A 20,603-nucleotide genomic window follows, 5' to 3' on the forward strand; every position below is an offset into this window, starting at 1 on the left:
TCCTGCTTGCCATAGACTGGGTAATGAAGACATCAACGGAGCAGAAGCGGGATGAAATTCAGTGGACACTCTGGAAACATCTGGAAGACCTCGACTTTGCCAATGATTTGGCTCTTCTCTCCCACACCCTACAACAGATGCAGAAAAAACATGGTAGCGGAAAACTCAGCTAGACTGGGCCTCACCATCAACTGAGGGAAGAGCAAGAAGTTCAGGACCAAACGCATACAAAACACACCCATCTCAGTCCAGGTCGAGGCGCTTGAGGAGGTAGACAGCTTCATCTATCTCGGCAGCATTCTGGACAACCAGGAAGAGACTGATGCAGATGTCAGAACCCGCATTGATAAGCACGAGCAGCCTTCTATCAGCTGAAGAACATCTGTGGATCCAGCGCAAGTGGCATCACCACCAAGATTAGGCTCTTCAATACCATTGTGAATCCGCCACTCCTATATGGAGCAGAAACCTGGAGAAGTACTGTCACCACCAAATGCAGGTCTTCATCAACACCTGACTCAGGAAGATCCTCAAGATCCGCTGGCCAGACAAAATCTCCAACAAAGAATTATAGAGAAGAACAAACCAGCAGCCAGTTGAAGAAGACATCCTTCAGAGACGTTGGGGGTAGATGGGCCACACCCTTCGCAAGCCTGCATCCAATGCAATCCCTCACATGGAACTCCCAACGGAAAAGCCGTGACCTGGATGCACATGCTAAGCAGATGGGCCAAACATGGGGGCAGCTGGAGAGACTCGCCCAGAACCGAGACGCCTAGAGGAAGCAGGTTGGTGGCCTATGTCCCGGATGGGACCACAGGCGAAGATGAGAGAGAGCGAAGAAGTGTGAGATCAGATGCGTAATTTAAGCGGTTCAAACATTAGTTTTTATATGCCGTCCCAAGACGTAAACCGTTGCTTTAATCATTTGCATGGTTATGTCGATTTTTTATTAGCCTTTCAGCTATTAGTCACTTGCCTTAAATAAAACACAAGTTGGTGTGTTTAAATAAAAGTATTCTTCTGCTGATAATGTTTCTCGACTTCCGTTTTCCCGATACATCCAGTAACGTTCCTGTCCGATAGTCTTTTTCTGAAAGGGACGGTCAACCACAACGACGAAGAAAAGAAAAGTTGTAAAATACCGTATTTTTTTTACAATTATTAGTTTATATTGATTAAAATATCACGACTGGTATATTACATTTCTTGAAAAATGATGTTAAAATTTCATATTTTCAGTATATTCGGGAATAAAGTTTACTGCGTATGTCTACCAGGTAACTACTAGTTAACTATAAATAACGCAAGTAGATTGGTCATATTCGTCACGTGGTAAACCCAGGAATGCAAATTGTGCATGCGTACAGAATTGTATATATATTATATATGTAAAATGATCAATCAACTTGCGTTATTTATAGTGTGTATATCGTAATGTAACCTATTTTCGCGATGTACTTTCGAATTCACATCGCGAAATTTTATTACCAAATATACTGAAAATATGAACAATTTTCAAGTAATGTAATATACAAGTCGTGATATTTTAATCAACATAAACTAATACGGTATTTCAGAACTTTTCTTTTTTCGTCATTCGTGGTTGACCGTCCCTTTAAGGCAAGTGACCGATGGCCTATGCATAACATGGTAGTACGAACAATACACTAGTGAAAATAATAAGACAGTTTAAACCTTGTCTTTTGTTATAAAAACTTATACTAGTATTTGATTTAATGTATACAAACACACACAAAATATATTCAAAAGTTGTGCGCCTTTCGTTCGTTATTTGTTGGGTATGCAAACTACGCCACACTCGACATTTCTCCGTCAATGCCTAGTTGACTTTATGTGACTTTATGTTTGTATTCGTACAGTCAAATAGTCGCATAATCCACTCGAAAAACTAAAAACAATTTACAAACCTGTAGGGCTTATTTTTACATGTCTACGGGTAAATTAATAAACATGCACTGTCTTGTAGTGACGAAAGATCGATGTTAAAGTTTAAATATTTGGATTATATGATAATTTTGAATAATTTATCGATTACTCGGGATGTAAGGAAATTACTCGGTGTGTATGGAAAATACACCATAGGCACGTGAACGCTCTAAACCAATCGGATTATGTCATTTTTGTAAGAGGTGAGATATTGGTTTATATCTCTCGTATTTGAAATGGTGTATAATGTGCATTGCCAATATTTTTATGAGCATGTATGCAAATTCAACCCGGTTTATATGCGTGAGAGACGGACGGTCGATTCGTGATTCAAATTTAATTCCCACATTGATTAGCTTGTGAATCTGAACTTTTATTTAAAGTAAAATAATTCCAGAAGTTCAATTGTTTCGTTAGTTAAGCCCACATTTGTATTTCACAACAACAACGACAGAGTTACAAATTATACTTAAAACGTGTCGTCAGACGCTGTTGACTTTACATGCCTTCAAACGACTAAACCACGGAGTTAAGAACTTAAATATGTCGGTCATTAAAGATATTTCAGGTAGATCTACTTAAAAGTATATTTCTATAGATTGTTTTAAATCGAAAAAATAATTTATTTATGTCAGTTTATTGAAGTAACAGTTTAAACTACGCACACTGTTCAGCTTTTACTTGTTATGTGTCTTCTTTATTTATGTTTCGTGTTATTGGAAACTTCATTTAAATGTTTGGAAAAAGTAGTTACTAGGAAAACAACAAACATATGTTTCATTTAGTTTTAAGTTTATTAAATAATAAATGCCTAATCGTCCTCCTAAATCAAGTATGAAATACGTTTTTTATTATCTGACATCTTGGCATATAACCCCAAAATGTTTGTTCTAATTACACAGATTCACAATATTTTATTTCTCATAATTTCAACATGAAGCCGTCGTTTTATTATACACTAAGTATGCTTACTTTAAAGATCTGTTGACATTAATCTTTCTCTTCTTGCACTGTTATGTAATATTAAACAAAAATGCAATAGTGCGTGTAACACAGTTATATCACCACAATTTTAGGTTTGCCCTTAGGACTGCAGTATACACAGGAAACTGTACATACACGATCTTGTATAATAGTTTAATTACAATATTAATGTAGCAAAACAATATACGTTTGCTTCAAATTATGCGTTTTCATACTTGTTTACACACGTCCAGTAAAGTTAAACACATGTTCACTGTAATAATACAAATCATGTGTATGTCATGACTTTTATAATATATATAACTTTATATGTGTTGCATATGCAATTTATTCATCTCTGATTGAATTACAATATTGTGTTATGTTTGATATGTTATATGTATATGTTTGCAATCTTAAAATAAAATGTGTTTCAAAAAACAACAATTGCATTTATAAACATTTTCAATAACTTTAAATGAGAATGAAATGCCGATGATAAATGATTTTCTTTCATAAATGTAATAAACATACTTTAGCAAGGAAACTTAAATCGTTCTAGGTTTTAATGCATACATATAATGCTGCATACTTTTCTTAATGAATTGTTTGTGTTGTTCATAAATGAAGGCAAAACACAATCAAATGGATACGTTATGCATTATTTTTAAAGATCAAATTCTTGCAAGAATAATGCAATAAACAATTCTTAATTTACAATACTATTAAATATAAAAACATATATCATGGATACCAAAACGTACTCTGATGTTATGGTTGGACACATTTTTCCCATTTGACTGCTGACTATGAACACACGATCTTTATACAACCCTGTATACACAAAGCTTGACGGACAACTTTTTCTTACATGCGTTACTTTAAGGCTACGAACTGAGTCGTTATTAAAAAATATATATTGTTGATAGTAATACAACGCTTAAAATTTAGTGATTATCTGCCATTTTTTACATTTAAAGGCTCATGGAAGGTGACGATCCGTAATTATTACCAATTTTTTAATATTTTGCAGTTTTTATTTGTAAAGGTTATCAACAAACAAAATATATATGCTTTTGTACATAACCATATAAAAAGAGCAATACAACTAGTTTTGAGCCAAATATACAGTGCCCTCCAAGTCAATTGTGTTTGCAAACAATCAGTTTATTTGCATCGCTGTTTACTCAAGCGTTCCGATGACCCAGGTCACCAAAATATAGCGTTGATTTTCAACGTTTTCCGGTATCACTTAAAAAGTAGGTCTTCTAAATGGTTTAAACGTTTGTATTAATCTAATAAGTTACTTTCTGCTGGTAAAAAGTTGTTTAAAATAGAATTAAAATTGAATACTCTTTCGGCTTTTTTTAGCATACGTCTCCTCTTTGAGGCTACACACCACGTTAGTTGCAAAGTTGTAAACATTTCTTCCAATTATGAAACGGGTATTTCTTCCATAATTCTTGACAACGTTGCAATTAAGCTGTGTTATCATACTTCTTTATGCAAGAGTAACTGAAATCCGGTAAAAATAAGACCAGTTTATATGCATAATAATTGGATTTGTCACCTTGTATGAGCCTTTAAGGCATGAATCAGTTATTTATGCAAGAATTAAACAAGCGTAAGCGCTCGATATTTTATTTATGTTTTTGCATTTCATACTAAACAGGTGACTTAATTCACGTGCATGTGTGCTTAATACATATTTCAGCTGTGTGTGTCAAACACGGACGCAAGTGTGTTGGCTTTAAAAAGATACTCAATCGAACTCGATTATGAAGTGTTTCTGAGTTTTGGATATAATTTAATAATATTATACGAATAAAATGTGTATTATCCTGGCTCGGCTGAACCCGTTTAGAGTTATTGTCACTTTTATTTTCAATGCATACTATAACGAAGAGTTTTTATGTTTTTTATAACCTTATAAAAACATTTTACATCCTATGGCTGACCAGTTTTGACCCATAGGGCACAATTTGAATAAACTAAGAAGTGGACCGATATGATACATGTATGTAACAAACCAAATAAAAAACCCTTACCATTGAGGTTGAAGAGAAAAAGATTTTCAGTTATGTACTATATTCGTCTATATAAATCATGCGACCACATGGGCGTGGTCAGTTTTTACCCTATGAGGATAATTCAATAAAATAAGTACGTGACCAATATAAACTATTAAATTCCTTATATTAAACCCCTGACCCAAAGTAGTTGATTGTATGAGTGGTTAACTATATAACTTAATATAAATCATATGATCCCTGCGTGACTGCCAGTTTGTTTGTAGTCTGAGGCGTAATTTGAACAAATTAAGAAGAACATCCCATATACGATGTAAAACACCAATTATCTCATTCATGACCCTTGCTGTTTCAGATAAAAAGAGGTTTACAGTTTAAAAATGATATATCTATTTTTAGCTTTTGTGAACTATAAATGCAGCGAACCGGAACACACTAAAACTAATTTTTTTTAAAGAGGGTCACCCAAACACTATTACTGTGATGTTTCGTTAAATTTTACCAAGCGATGAAGGCGCATATGCCGTTTGAATGGAAAGTTGACGGACGACTAACGCTTAACGACTCGCAGGAACAAAATGCGATCCAAAAGGCTAATCCTTTGCATTGCACAACAGCGCTAAGATATAATATTGGTGTGTACAACACAACATTATATGTCATAGATGAGAGCGAATTGATAAGCGAAAATGCCAGAACAAATATAAATGTTCATACCTTTTGCCATTGACATCCACGACAAACAAGAAGCCTTCTTTGTCCACGCCGAACATTTCTTTATTCTGCAATCGGTAATGTTTATACAAGTTATGAAAACCATATTTTTATATCCCTTAAGTTCTTAGACGTTTACATCGCAATTATGTAATATTAGGAAGTCATATTGTTTGCACGACATTTTTTCGTTACATTAACATTTATAGTATATATAATGTGTTATCGAAAACAAACAAAATGTTTTACGTCGTTCAGAATTATTGCCCAAAGTAAATTAATGTTATGGTTAGAAGGGTGTTAGGTTGGGTGGTTTGTAAAATGTAAGTTTTATATATACCTTCTTGACACGCCGAAGTAGCTTCCGCACTTGGCGGACATTATCGGACAGTACGGCTTTCACCATATCATCCATCTCATCTATAGGCGTGTGGGTTTGGAACCACTTCTTCAAGTGGCTCGTAAGGGAATCTGCAACGGTCATGGTGAACATGTATGTGATCACTTTTAAAGGACCAATCCCATATGTGCTTGCTTTTATTAGCATACAGGTTTGAAGTATTTTATTAGGCATTGGACTGAAATAACAGTTTTGGGCCTTATCTACGCATAAACAAAATCAAATTTAACCTTAAAAGTAAAGTATTTCGGGAACTTCAACACTCAAAAAGTATAATAATGGTATCATGAAATGAATTCTGCAAATAAATCAATTCTATAAACTTGACCAGGAATTGAAATTATATTCCAGAGAGCCAGCCTTGAAGTTATAAACGCTTTCATGCCGATTCGGATCAAAGTAAATAGGGTGAAATCTGTAATAATAATACGTCCAGTTGACTATAATCGAATTTATTATACTTTTAAATGAGTGTAGGCAATAAAAACGTAACATTCCAAAGTTGAATTATATAACTTCGTTAAAGCGCACATATATATAAATACTAATCCATCAATTTAATATTGTTCAATATCTAATGACAAAAACACACCTGCAGTTCATAAAAATATTAACGGGAGTTTATAACAGAGCACGATGCGGTTATTAAAAACGTATTCGATTCATTTACTGCATTAACTAAAGGAATCATACACCAAGTGTAAACCTTCTATGGCGCAGTGTTTGTTGACTACTGCTTCAAAACACACGCTGTGTAGAATGTTATCGGTTATTGTGCATCATATTTATATCTATACAACTTCTGGTATAATTTCCGCGAGGGCGTAAAGATGACTTATGGCATTACATTGAAGTTGAACTTTGATTATATAAAATGCTGTTCGAAATAGACCGATATATATTTATTCGCGACTTTTGAAATAACACTTCGCGTACTTGTTCGTTTACTTTGAAATATTAAAATTAAATATATTAGCGAATGAAGATATTGATTTTATGTTAGTCTTCTTGAGCTATCAATTTATAGTTTATCCATGCCTGAAGCGTATGCATTCTTGTTGATCGTTGGCCCTATGAACCGCTATTCAATAAGTGTGTTTTTCAAACTCACCAACGCGTTCGTCAAGATCCAGTATGTTTGTGCATAGATCTTTGAATCTCAGGTTAATAGATGTGTTTCTATTATGTAAATTAGATCAACTATCTCGCGTTTCTCGTGAGATTTTGATCTAACCGCTTAGATCTTTTAATTTGAGGTCATCGCGCTTTAATTTTATATGATGTATGACGAATATGTTCAAACGTTTTCAGGGCTAGCAAAACTTCACACTTACCCCACAATTTATCAAAAATAAAACGCTTCACCTATGCAAAAAGAAAAAAAATTATGCTACCACGTGACGCACGAATCGAATATTAAGAACATTTGTTTTTAGTGCACAAGAGTTGTAAGTATCAAAAATAGCAAAAATAGCCCCACGGCTTAAGATTCTTAGGACTGAAATATACAAACGTGAACGATAAGTATGGGGATACGTTCCATTGATCATTCCATAACAAATTAAAAGCGACCTTTAAACGAATGTAAACATATTGTCGTATAAGCAAATTCAAATCAAAATTCATTTAAGGAATAAACATTAAAACGCATACAATAAGCAAATCCAATACCTCACCATTAAAGCATATGATGACAAATAAACGGAGTTTCACAAATTACTTGGCACACAACAACACCCTGCTTCTAATTTCGAAGCAGATATTCTTACTCAAAATAATATCGTTTAATATAATCGTGTTTAAAGAGAGTTCATGTTATAAATACCGAAGGAACATATTGTGCTAAACATAACTAAATGCCATGGATCGGATCGTAAATTTGAACACATACTAAAATAATCATTTGAAAATCTCGCTCCTGTGTATGAATTTTTCTTGTGATCACCATACCGGACATATGGGGTTTTCTCCGGGTTCTATGATTTCCCCCACAGCAATTGGTCACTGTCGAATTTTAGACTTGTGTTTGAGACTTACATAGTTCTATAAGTTGTCTCTGCTTCCAAATCGATGAAATCTGCGAATGATTTTTACTTATCTTTCGAAGTTTGAGTAAGCATATTTGTTCCACACAAATCACTGTAGTAATTCCCAAATCAAACACTTTTTTAATACAATTGAATGTAAAGCGAAAATCCATAGCATTTACGTTCATCACATGTAATGAGTCTGTGTAACCAGAGAAGTGGTTTAACAAATGCAAAGACATCAACCATTTGTAAACCTCTATTGGCATACATTTTGTCGAAACTAACTTTTAAACCATAATATTGGAAAATGTCAATCGAGCAGTAGTGTGGTATCATCTGCAATTATGTTATTTAATAGTCTATGACATTGATAAAAATAGCGTTGATGATCTTTTTGTTTTCTTATTGTATAGATAAAATTTCAGCATATTTAATCAATAAATACGGACAGATGGGATCCCCCTGTCTACAGCCATGGCCTAAGTGGAAGAAATCGGGAAAAGGAACACTTAATAGTACAGCAGTAGACGTATTCACATCAAGTTAATGACTTTGCGACCAAAACAATTATTGCGTTGTGCAAATATAATACAAATACATATTATTCAATTATTGTTCATAGGCTATCGTCAACAGCAAGCCAGGTATATTATGTTTTCGTACAGTTAATAATATCATGTCCGAGGCGAATGTTTTTCTCAAATGAATCTTCCCTTCACAAATCCTGATTAATCTTTATCCTGAGGCCAATTTATAGAAAAAATTATACTCAAGCGCTTTTTAAAACGGATGTTGTATGGGGTGCATTTACTGAAGTCTGGGGTGTATTTACTGAGTGCATGTGATCATTTCGTTCTCTAGAATTCTCCGTTTAAACTCGAGACGTTTCATGCTCTTATTCAGATATGACCCATTTTCCTCCAGATTACTTTTAACAGTCAGAGGTGAATCGATTTAAACAGGGACTTTTGTCATTTTTCATATTTTTAGGTGTAAAAAACCTCCTCTGCAAAATAATAAAATATTTTCCAATTATTAAGATTGTTCTGGGATAAATGTATTTAATAAACTTTCAGATTGATTATTTTAACAATCCTATCATAGATTATGAAGGACGCCATTGCTTTGTTAGTTTAATTGTTCTTTTCAAATTTGCAAAACAATGTTTCTTCTCCACGTTCAACAGCTTTTGAACGAAATATGTTTCCTTTACTTTTTTTATTATGACCAATAACTGATTCGATCTCCATGTATTTATCTGAACGTATCATGCAATTTGTTTGTCAGAAATTTAGTTTGTTTACGTGTTATGCATATTTAATTTGTAACTACAATAATCAAGATAATCAAGATTTAATTCATTCCCAATATGTTCAATAAGAGAAAAAAGTGTCAATATAAAGCAGGGCTATCATTATTCGGTCCATAAACATTTACAAGAGTCAACTGTTTTTAATATAAAGTATTATTTAAAATCATACAGTGACCTTTCCTATCTGTGAAACATGGTTGGTCTTCACTTCCAATCCTTTTGAAAATAAATGTTCCGTAACCCCTTAATATGACATGACGTAAGTGTTACTATTCTAAGAACATGTATTAATAGGTTATTTTTATTTCTATTGACATTTATCTGCACAAAAATGTTCGGTATAATATAAGACATAGAAAACCTCACCTCAGGCCCGATGGCAGAATAGTCATCAGCCAGACAGCCCCAAATAGTATATGTACCTCAGCCTTCGATATGTACAAATCTGCCATAGGGCCCTCAGTGAGGTTTTCTATTGCTTAAATATGTTACAAGTTGTATACAACAATCTAACATAACGGTAAAAAAACGTATTTAGCATATGGAACAATTAAATGTTAATTTCAATGTGCGAGACAGAATAATGCACACTGGGGTAAGAAATGAATTAAATTCAAAGTGACAGGCACAGCAAGTCTATTTTTACAGTTTGTATGATATCCCTTGAGTTGTGTCTCCAAACTACTCTAAACACTGGCTTCCGTCAAAAAGTTCCTGCTTCAGTAATCACTGTTTTGTTATTGATATTATCGAACTTAACCCTTCCCTCGGAGATCGCGTGCTTCAAAACGCTTTCATAGTCCCTAATAACACTTCGTTACATCATAAACATTTGCGTATCGTTTGGTCTTAATCGGATATTGTTTCTAAACAATTTCTCACTAACAGTGTTTTTTCCTAGTTTCAGTATTATTGATTTAGTTATTTTCTTCTTTAATGGAATGCGATGTATGATAATTTATTTCTGTAGCTTCTGTTCAATGCCTGATGTTACTATTTAAATGAGACTGCTTTGCGATTGATGTATCGGATTGTTTCTCTAATGGTCCTTATTTAAACACAATTTCGAGAGTGCTGTTTATTATAATTTGCCAGCTTACGTGCGGCTAGGCTTGTTTAATATTTTTCTCAACTTGCATGCTGGCTCAGTAATTTCCTCTGTGTACATGTTCTTTGGATCAGCATTTGCTTTAACCGTTCATTTCAAATCTCAGACCTGTTAATGTTTCATGCAATGTATTAGTTGTATTGACATCGGTTTCGATTTCTTTGGCAATTGTTTCTTTTTATTGGATCTGCTCTCGCCTTAACATACAATAGGGACCGTCCCAACAATTCACTTCTCTCCGAGACATAGCTGCTTGCCATGTGTTGATAGTGGAAGGTTCTTCCACGCTGGTATTGATAATGTTACTTGAATCAGCGCGTTGCCTCTTGGTGGCTTGATTAAAATAAGGCTTTTGCCATTGGAAACTAAGTTTCGGTAACTTAGATATACCGTTTTCACTGATGACAGGGTATTGTTATACTGATAGGTTTGTATAATCATATCAGGTGTACTGTTTGCTGTGGGAGCATATATCCAATTTTATGGTTATGTTAAATTTGTCAAATGTATCTTAAGGTCCCCTCAGTTCACTAGGAGGTCATTAATGCTAGTAAACTTTGAGTTATGAACGATAACTAAATTGATCAGCAAGGAACATCAATTTAATATAAGCAATATTGAAAATGGCAAAAGAAAATTCTCCATTAAAGCGAATAATTCATGCACACATTACGTGGTTGTTACTCCAAATTTTATAATGCTTAATACAAGTATGCACCATAACGATCGTGTATCACTGTATTAATATAAGCCTATAAGCACAATTCAAGTGTTTATTGTTGATCGGCGCTCTGGATATAATATCCGTATGTGTTTGTTTTTTAAATATTTTAATTATGCAAAAAATATGCCAAGACATGATCTAAAATCTGCTTTAGAAAATATTTTTATGCCCCGGATCGAAAGATCGGGGGTATATTGTTTTTCGCCTGTCTGTCTGTCTGTCTGTCTGTCTGTCTGTCTGTCTGTCTGTCTGTCTGTCTGTCTGTCTGTCTGTCTGTCTGTCTGTCTGTCTGTCTGTCTGTCTGTCTGTCTGTCTGTCTGTCTGTCTGTCTGTCTGTCTGTCTGTCTGTCTGTCTGTCTGTCTGTCTGTCTGTCTGTCTGTCTGTCTGTCTGTCTGTCTGTCTGTCTGTCTGTCTGTCTGTCTGTCTGTCTGTCTGTCTGTCATTTATTGTATGTTGTGTATGTCCCAAAACTTTAACCTTGGTTTAAGTTTGATAACTTTTGCAATATTGAAGATAGCAATTACATATTTGGCATACGTGTGTATCTCACGGAGTTGCACATTTTGAGTGGTGAAAAGTCAAGGTAAAGGTCATCCTTCAAGGTCAAAGGTCATATATTATTGTATTTTTCTTTCCTAAAACTTAAACCTTTTTTAAAGTTTGGTCATAACTTTTTGAATATTGAAGATAACAACTTGATATTTAACATGCATGTGTATCTCATGAAGCTGCAAGTTTTGAGTGGTGAAAGGTCAAGGTCATCATTGAAGGTCAAAGGTAAAAAAATAAATAATTTATCCATGCAATCTCTTACTTAGATCCATGTTCATACTACCATTGTCTTTTATGCCCCCGGATCGAATGATATTGTATATTGTTTTTGGCCTGTCTGTCTGTCTGTTTGTCTGTCGGTCTGTCTTTCTGTATGTCATTCTGTGAATAACTTTTGCAATATTGAAGATAGCAACTTGATATTTGGCATGCATGTGTATCTAATGGAGCTGCAAATTTTGGGTGGTGAAAGGTCAAGGTCATCCTTTAAGGTCAAAGGTAAAATATATGGCTTCAAAGCGGCGTCAAAACTTAAACCTTAGTCATAACTTTTGTTATATTGAAGATAGCAACTTGATATTTGGCAAGCATGTGTATCTCATGGAGCTGCAAATTTTGAGTAGTGAAAGGTCAAGGTCAAGGTCATCCTTCAAGGTCAAAGGTCAAATTTATGGCTTTAAAGCGTCGCAATAAGGGGCATTATGTTTCTGACAAACACATCTCTTGTTTTAAATCCTAATCTATATAAATAATATAAAGATAATCTAAATGTCTACCGTTACTTTTACCTCTCAGCCACCAGGGGTAATTGCACGCAACACACGCCACACACACGCGCGCACGCACACACCTTCACACTCAGGGACACGCAATACCTTTGGCACACTTTTATATATTACTTAATACTCATTCAGGCACAATAGATCTAGGCGTGATTATACAAATAAACATAAAAAATAGCAACACTTACCGAAAGACACTTGAGCAACATCCTGTGATCTATACCGTTCCTTAGAACCGCACACGTTGATCAGCAGGTAGTTTTTCTTCACTTTAAGTACTGTACCAATTTTTCCGTATGTCTACAAAAAGGGACCAATTTAACAAGTTGTTATGTCTGTTTACACTTTTAAGACTAAGTGCAAAAGAGCGTTATAGAAACTTGTTCGCAGATTTGTCATTTTCGTTTTTCAAGCGTTTCATTAAGTTCTCTAAAGAAAATAAAAGACTCAACACAATAGTATGAATATTAAGGTGATCCCTACATTAACATTCTGCGTATTGTAAATTTTCTATGCGATACAAGTATAAACGTAAATTCGAGGAAACAAAAGTAACATTTCAAATATTTGTTTTGGTTTGTACCAAATTATAATTTTGTCATTTTAAATGATAATGACCAATAAATATACATATTTCGGTCTATGTCTATAGTATTTAAAAAAAAACGTTTAAATATCTGTTTATTCTGCCGTATGTAAAAATTTAAAGAGAGATGAACTAACGTTGATTTTAAACAAATATATCAATTTAATTTAAGTGCGCATATATCCATAAACAATCAGGTGCGCCAGGGTTTCAATTAACAGCCTTTTTGACGTCAATGAATTCAAGCAATGCTGTTAATTACCCTATGTATAACAAGTAAACTACTAGAATGTTATGTTTTCAATATAGCATTTATCTTAAAGCATTTAGATTAATTTGGGTTACGTTCTTAATTGACAGCGTATTTTATTTGCATTGTTGGATATCCGATTGAATAAAATGTCTATGTAATTTGGCGAATGATAAATCTGTGTGCGTTGTTGCGACATTTTCACCATTGTTTACAAAAAGATAAATTTTGTAGGGCTTGGTGGATCAATCAAACCACTTTCTACTTGGTTTTTTGAAATTGAAATTAAATGTAGAAACGAATAGTGTATGTAGGTGTGGCGGCTCAAATGTTTAAAAAAAGAATACTGCGACAATAATGAACGAAATTAACATTTTTATAAGCGAACACGCCGAAAATGATCACTGCTTATCATCACAATTATTCTTATAGAGAGAATTTCTCCTTTTTTAATTTGCAAATGTACATAAACGACCCAATCTGAATGAAATTTATTGTTATGTTGTAGCGTTAAACATACGTATCAGGAACATATTTTTAATTGCAAAAAGGGTTCACTAACATGGCCTTATTATTTTTTGTTTGGACTTTCTATTATTCATTTAGTACTCAAGCGGTATATAGAAGTAATTAAACTGTAAGTTCAAGTAAGTTGACGATACCGTTTTGTGTATTTCGAGATATAGCCTAGACTGACGGTTAGAAAAAGTTGCATATAAAAAGAGCAATTATAGTCAGGCGCGGTGATTTTTTTTAATTCATCGCTATGGTAGTTGCGTTAAAATGACCGGAAGATAAAATAATAGGAAGTACGTTACTTCTTTTTAATACATAAATATGTTAGTAAAACGCGAAAAAAGATTTGACAAGCAGCAATTGCGCTATAAAAAATTGGTGTTTATGTTCGGATTAATTCTAAACTGTATTTTAGATCTTGCTAGAATTGTGGTTCTGTGGTGTGAGGACTTCGATGCGATGATCGCCCTTTTAAACTCCATGAGAGGAAATGTTATCAGCGACAGCATAATAGATTGCGTAGGTGTTTGACTTGCCACCGCTAACACATTAATTGTAAATACGCAAAATAAAACGCAAATACATGACTGTGTTGACGATATTCTTTTTACAAAACTAGCTTATAGTTTAGCATACTTTTACTTTGCACCTATAAATACCTAGTTTTCGCAAAATGACGATACAAACATTCTATTAAAACACACCGACGCAGAGTGTTTAAAAAACCAATGAATGAGGGAAATTTGATTCGACAACCACTAAAATGAGCGATGATGAATCAGATACCTGGATCGAAATCAAACATTTCGATCCAGGTATCTGATTCATCATTGCTCATTTTTGGTTCTTTTTCAGACAAACTTTCGCGACTCGTAGGAACTTCTTCTTTACTGCTTAGCAACGTTTTCAATAAGTTGCCCTGCCTAAAAATGTATTTTCGCATTCAACGCGTATATGTTTACGTATATCAAGCAAATGTGGAATGAGGGAAGAAAGTGTTTTGATACGTTTCGAAAATTATGGTTTTCCTGAAAGTAATAAAGCGGCGCTACAAGTTTATAAACTTGTCTGCCAGCGCAAAAGGTCTGCTACTATTGGTTTTTACGTATTTTAAATCAGTAAAAACTACATAAGTCTCTCCAGTATATTTTTTTATCTACGCATACATTCGAATACTATTGCTTTGGAATAACACATTTTACCACATTGTCGCTTTAACATAAACAAGTATGATCATCTTCCGCCGAAAACGCATGTGTGATTATAGGAATGCCGCACGTACGTCTGTCATGAGTCAACACGCTTGCTCTTAACAAAGGTCTACTTGTAAAGGTGCCAATACTCTCTTTTTTAATAAAATTTGTGTATATTGGATTGCGTTATATGAATTTATAACATAAATACAACTCCGAACTTGTAATTTTAATGACCTTTACGTGTGGTCTAGCATAATTTCAGTACGATGGTTCACGCTTTCGCGTACTTAATAATTATATAAATATATTTTTTTTTGCAGAATCATTGAAATTACAAATAACATACAGCGGATATGATTCATTTTATTATACACTAAACAATAACAACGTTAAATGTACTCACCCGATCAAAGTGTATCCGCCAATCAATGTTATGCTTGTTCGTATGCTGCGCAGTATGATTGCATATTTGTACTAGATCGTCAACAGCGAAGTGTTTGTCATCTGAACTACCAGCTTTGGTGGTAATTTCCGTGTCTTTCATGTAATAAACATCACTTGCATTGACGTCTGTCCGTTCATCTAGTTGGATTATTTCCCTGCCATTACAAGGCCATCATAAAAGTCTATATTTATTTTTATTAGTCTTTGATACGAATGAACACATTTCGAGACTTTCGATACCACGTAACACACGTTGTTAAGCAATTTCTAGTTTAAGGAAAAAAGGTTACTTACTTAAAAGTTGATTTAAAACTAACACAAGTGTCCTGTTGTCTGGTACAAATAGTATGTTGAGATAAAAATACACGGAAACCAATGAAACTCTAGAAACATTATCAGATGAGTAAGTTTTGGCATTACGAGTTCGATCTACACCATAGTGGATGAGGTATATAAATACTTATTTTAATATACCATTCTAAAATCAGAGATAATACAGATGTACAAGAGCAATTAAATAAGATTATATAACGGAGAACAAATATTAAATAACAGCGGTATTTATACACGTTGCTAAGCACTTAGTATTCTGCCCACCACCCAATGTGTCTTTCGTTTATAAAAAAATCCCTAGCAATTTAAAAAAAGTATGCTCTACAACAAACACATAATTGCGACGCATGAATTTTACATTTAATGTACTTTGGTCAAAAGGAGAGTTCCCGGTCACCATTTGAAATAGCGTGATTATACACAAAATGGTTCTTCATATATTTAGCGGAAACCACTTTACAAAAGTGAATCCTGTTATATTGGTAAATTGTTTCTTGATATAATTATGTGACAACGTGCTTAACAGCAAGTATTTATTTGTTGTCGGAGTAATACCGTGAAAGATGTTGCTTAGTTAAGTGAGAAAATAAATATTTCCTCAAGGTCTTGCCTTAATGACAAATATATTCGGTATAACACAGAGAGGTTTTTATTTAATTATTTAGGCATACATTTATCTTAATACATTGCAGTAGAGTCTTAAACAGTGCAAGGAAGATTGCGATCACAACATTGGCAACGCAGATGTTTTTTCGTAAACAAGATCATACATATTAAATATGAAAAACTGTCGAAGACGTAATGTCAAATAGTGTTCTGAAATTGTTAACAAATAGGTAATTTGTTATCTTGTCTTTTTATCTTTTTGAAATACCAAAATGAATAATTATCATAACAAAAGCCAGTTTCAAATGTATTGCACCTGTCTTCCCACATAGCTTGAGTTGGTTTGTATTTAAGCATTATACTGCAAAAACATAGCTCATGGATAATTTGAACTTGCTGATACATGTAAACAACACTATTTTATAAATACGTTCTGCATAATCGTGATTTGGAAAATAAATTGTTTTATATAGTTCTTGTTTTTGCAGCTTTAGTCAACTAGAGACTACCCAAGTCAATAAAACGATACTAAGAGAGGTCACGTACGGTTTATTTATATTGTACTATGTTTTCCCGATATATTTTAATCATTTGGTTAATACAATACTGGAAACGCATGTAATGTGTTGTGTAACCTTATACTCAGCTGTAATAAAAGTTATCTCTTTCCTTCCCCATCCTTAACATATAAATCACCATTGTAGTCAATGCCGACTCGAGTAGGCTTCTGGTTCTGACATTCACATGTACTGATGTCGTGACAAAATATAAACCATAGATAGATCTCGTAATCCTTAATATGTTAACCGAAAATATAATGGTGGTACGGTTGCATCATGGCTTGGTGTTTTGCTCAACGGTTGCCGTCTCTACGCTTGGATGATCGCTAGGCAATTTCGAGATCCAAGAAATCTTTAAGACGATCACATAATCTAGTGCCGTTAAGATGCGGTGGTCACAGTAAATGTTAACATTATTTAATTTCTTCATATTTTTGCGAGAGTGTCATAACTGTTATGGTAAACGTTTTTAACATGACCTGATTAACTTTTATTTGACGTTCTTCTATGGAATTATCTTCCCTTTTATAAACAATTCAGTGTCATGTACCGAACAACATTTATTGTTTGACCTATGTTATAATGTCTTTGAAAAAGGAGTTTAAATTAGTTTTTTCTATAAAAGAATATTTTAAATCATTATTATCGATATTTTTAAATTATATTAAAACATAAATTGATTTCACTGATAAGATTACCCAAAGTATCGCTTACAATATGATTAAATCAAGGCATCTTTACCATAATCTTCGTAATACATTCGTTATATTCGACGTCAAGCATGACGGATTTAAATAACAAAAATTATATATTTTTAAACTGGAGTTTTAATACTGGTATATCCCACTCGCATTTTTACAAATATGTCATTGGGCATGTCCGCAAATGAATATTATAAGGTATTCAAATACAGTTAGGCTGCCAAAGCCAAGAACAACCAGGTATGTTATAAACTCTTTCAGATGCACAGCTGCAAAACTCTGGAATCATGTACCAAATCATTTTAGACAAATTTCATCTTTCAACTCCTTTAAATCCATGCTTGGATACTGGAATGGATTAGTTTGCTCTTGTCCATATTGCGCAAATAACTAAATATATTTTAAATTTTACATTTTGAAGCCTGTGACACTGAAAGGGTTTAAATCGAATCCCACGTCCGTGTGTCTGCTATAGTCGCCCCTTAGATATGTTTCCCTGCATGACCTCCACTCTTTGCCTTAGCTTGTAAACTTAAGTGCTTATGCTCCCTGTTTTGCTACCTTATGTCTACCCTTATATTTTGCTTCTCATGTGTTTAACATATTTATGTAAATGCAAGCAATGCAAATTAATCAGATTCCCTGTCTTATAAATACTATAAATTTTAATTTGAGCCGTATATTGTGTTAAAATCATAGAGTTCTTAGAGTTAATGTTTTATTTGTACTCTTAAAATTATACAACAACGTGATTTTCCTTAATGATATTATATAACTTTTGAATTTTATGTTCTATGTTATTGATTTTAGCTGCTATCTTATGTTTTAGCTTCCTTAATATATGTTCCTCTAAGTATTGTGGTGTTTTGTTATGTTAAATGTGCTTTAGGTTTCCAGTTTGCACTGCTTTTCATTTTAATGTTTAACCTTTTATGTTTGTATGCTTTGTACACTATTTATTTATTCATTACTAAGCTCTGTAGTATTGAATGTGTCTGATATTTCAAGTACATTTTAACGTTAGTCTTTTATAGTAATATTAAGTTACCTCTAGTCTTTTAAAGCAATATTTAAATTCATACTCATATTCTCTGTTGTTTCTAAATTACAGGGTTGTTATAACTATGTTTCATTATATGTGTTATATAACATGTTTGTTTCCATGCCATGTAATGTGTGCGTCGGCTTTAAAAGCTCTCCAGAGCTTGTGTTATCATGTTTTGAAATACCCGACTTTATAAATAAATATTACTTGATTTGACTTGTATTGTTTGTATGTTTGATTAAATTCAAAACAAGTGCGTATTTATATATATATATATATATATATATATATATATATATATATATATATATATATATATATATATATAATTCTAATATAAAGCATTTAATGCGCTGAAATTAAACATACATTCTTATAGTGTTTGTTTAAAAAAAAATTATTTCCTCATTAAACAATTGGCATATAATGGTAAACAAGTACCGTTCAATTACTTCAGTGCTTTACAAAAAAATAAACACCATACGGGGCGAAACGCGGGACTCGACTACGTCATTTACAATTTGAATGTTATGTGTGCGTGACGAAGTATGTACACCATCGGGTGTGCATGTGTTTTTCTTTTAAAGCTTCTTAAGGATCAATACAATTATATTAAAGTATAATTTAGATTCATATTAATGAACATACTAATAAGAACTATTTTATAATCAACAGTATTTAACTTGTATGTATGTACTAGCAATTACCGTAGTAAAAACTATGTTCCATCAAAGAGTTAATTATATAGAATACATTCTTTACAAAGATTGTAAAAATTGTTAATGTTTTTCACTAGTTCACTTGCTCGCTAAGATCAATTCGTATAAGTGAATCCTTTTTATATAGAAGAATAATTTTATGATTATAAATTTCTCCATGATAGCTTAATTCGATTTTTAAGTACGTTTAATTGCATGGTAGCTTTGTAGCGATTTATATTTATACTTATGACGTTATTTAATGTATAAGCCGAATGCGGAATCGTATTACAGCATAACTAAATAACGACTACTTGAACTGACACATATAGGTCATCAGTCAGTTGATATTTCTGTGTTGAAGGCATTTATGAGTATGGTTTTTGCTTAAGCATTTTTAATTTATGTAATTGACCGTAATATTTTTCATTTGAACAATTTACTATATATGACACTTTTTGACTTGATATTTTCTGTGGCCAAAGATAGATATACACATCAAAGCTCTGTTACTGTGTGTTTTACTGCCTTATTGCCGCTTCCTGATTAACTGGAAGACGATGATCTGACAATCGTGATACATCGACTATCTCCGTAATCCTCCGTAAGATAGGCCTCGTGTATAATGGTTGCCGTTTTGGCTTGTATTACTACTTTACTCTCCAAAATGTGATCAGTCTTTTGTTACAAGTCTGTATACGACGCGTCTTGAACTAGCGCCAAACATTTTGCCGAAATTTTGATATAAAATCACTGGAAACGTTCATTTATTGTGCATTTGGACTTTTATTCAAACGATTACTTTTTCTAGCATTATTTTACCTTGTTATTGTCAACTCTTGAAAAAAATACGTTGTTCACAAAACTATCCAAACCGAAAGTGAATTAGTGACATTTCTCGATGTAAACACTAAATATTTGATCAAGTTGATGAAGCGAATCAAACAAAGACGATGGGATATTAATGAAATACAGAATATCATTGCTGCTTGTAGTACTGGCTGAAAGTAGGTATGATGACAGTTCATTTAAAAAAATTGTTTTAATCAAATTGATTACTGGGTTGATTATTCATAATGTTATTTATGCATCTGTCTGTTGA

At 33.2% G+C, this 20,603-nt stretch overlaps 1 protein-coding gene across 1 annotated transcript in view; it reads right to left on the reverse strand.

Moving 5' to 3' along the window:
* LOC127850877 (uncharacterized) overlaps positions 1 to 20,603 on the reverse strand; it is a 141,139-nt gene that overhangs the window by 75,603 nt on the left and 44,933 nt on the right. Inside the window, exons 11-15 of the mRNA XM_052384267.1 lie at positions 17,160 to 17,230; positions 15,518 to 15,713; positions 12,755 to 12,866; positions 5,998 to 6,128; positions 5,661 to 5,725 (exon numbers count right to left, since the gene is read on the reverse strand). Of these exons, the coding sequence (XP_052240227.1) occupies positions 5,661 to 5,725; positions 5,998 to 6,128; positions 12,755 to 12,866; positions 15,518 to 15,713; positions 17,160 to 17,230 (575 nt within the window). The remainder of the gene's footprint in view (positions 1 to 5,660; positions 5,726 to 5,997; positions 6,129 to 12,754; positions 12,867 to 15,517; positions 15,714 to 17,159; positions 17,231 to 20,603) is intronic.

Source organism: Dreissena polymorpha, chromosome 11 (genome assembly GCF_020536995.1).
Source record: "Dreissena polymorpha isolate Duluth1 chromosome 11, UMN_Dpol_1.0, whole genome shotgun sequence".
In the NCBI taxonomy this organism is placed as follows: Eukaryota; Metazoa; Mollusca; class Bivalvia; order Myida; family Dreissenidae; genus Dreissena; species Dreissena polymorpha.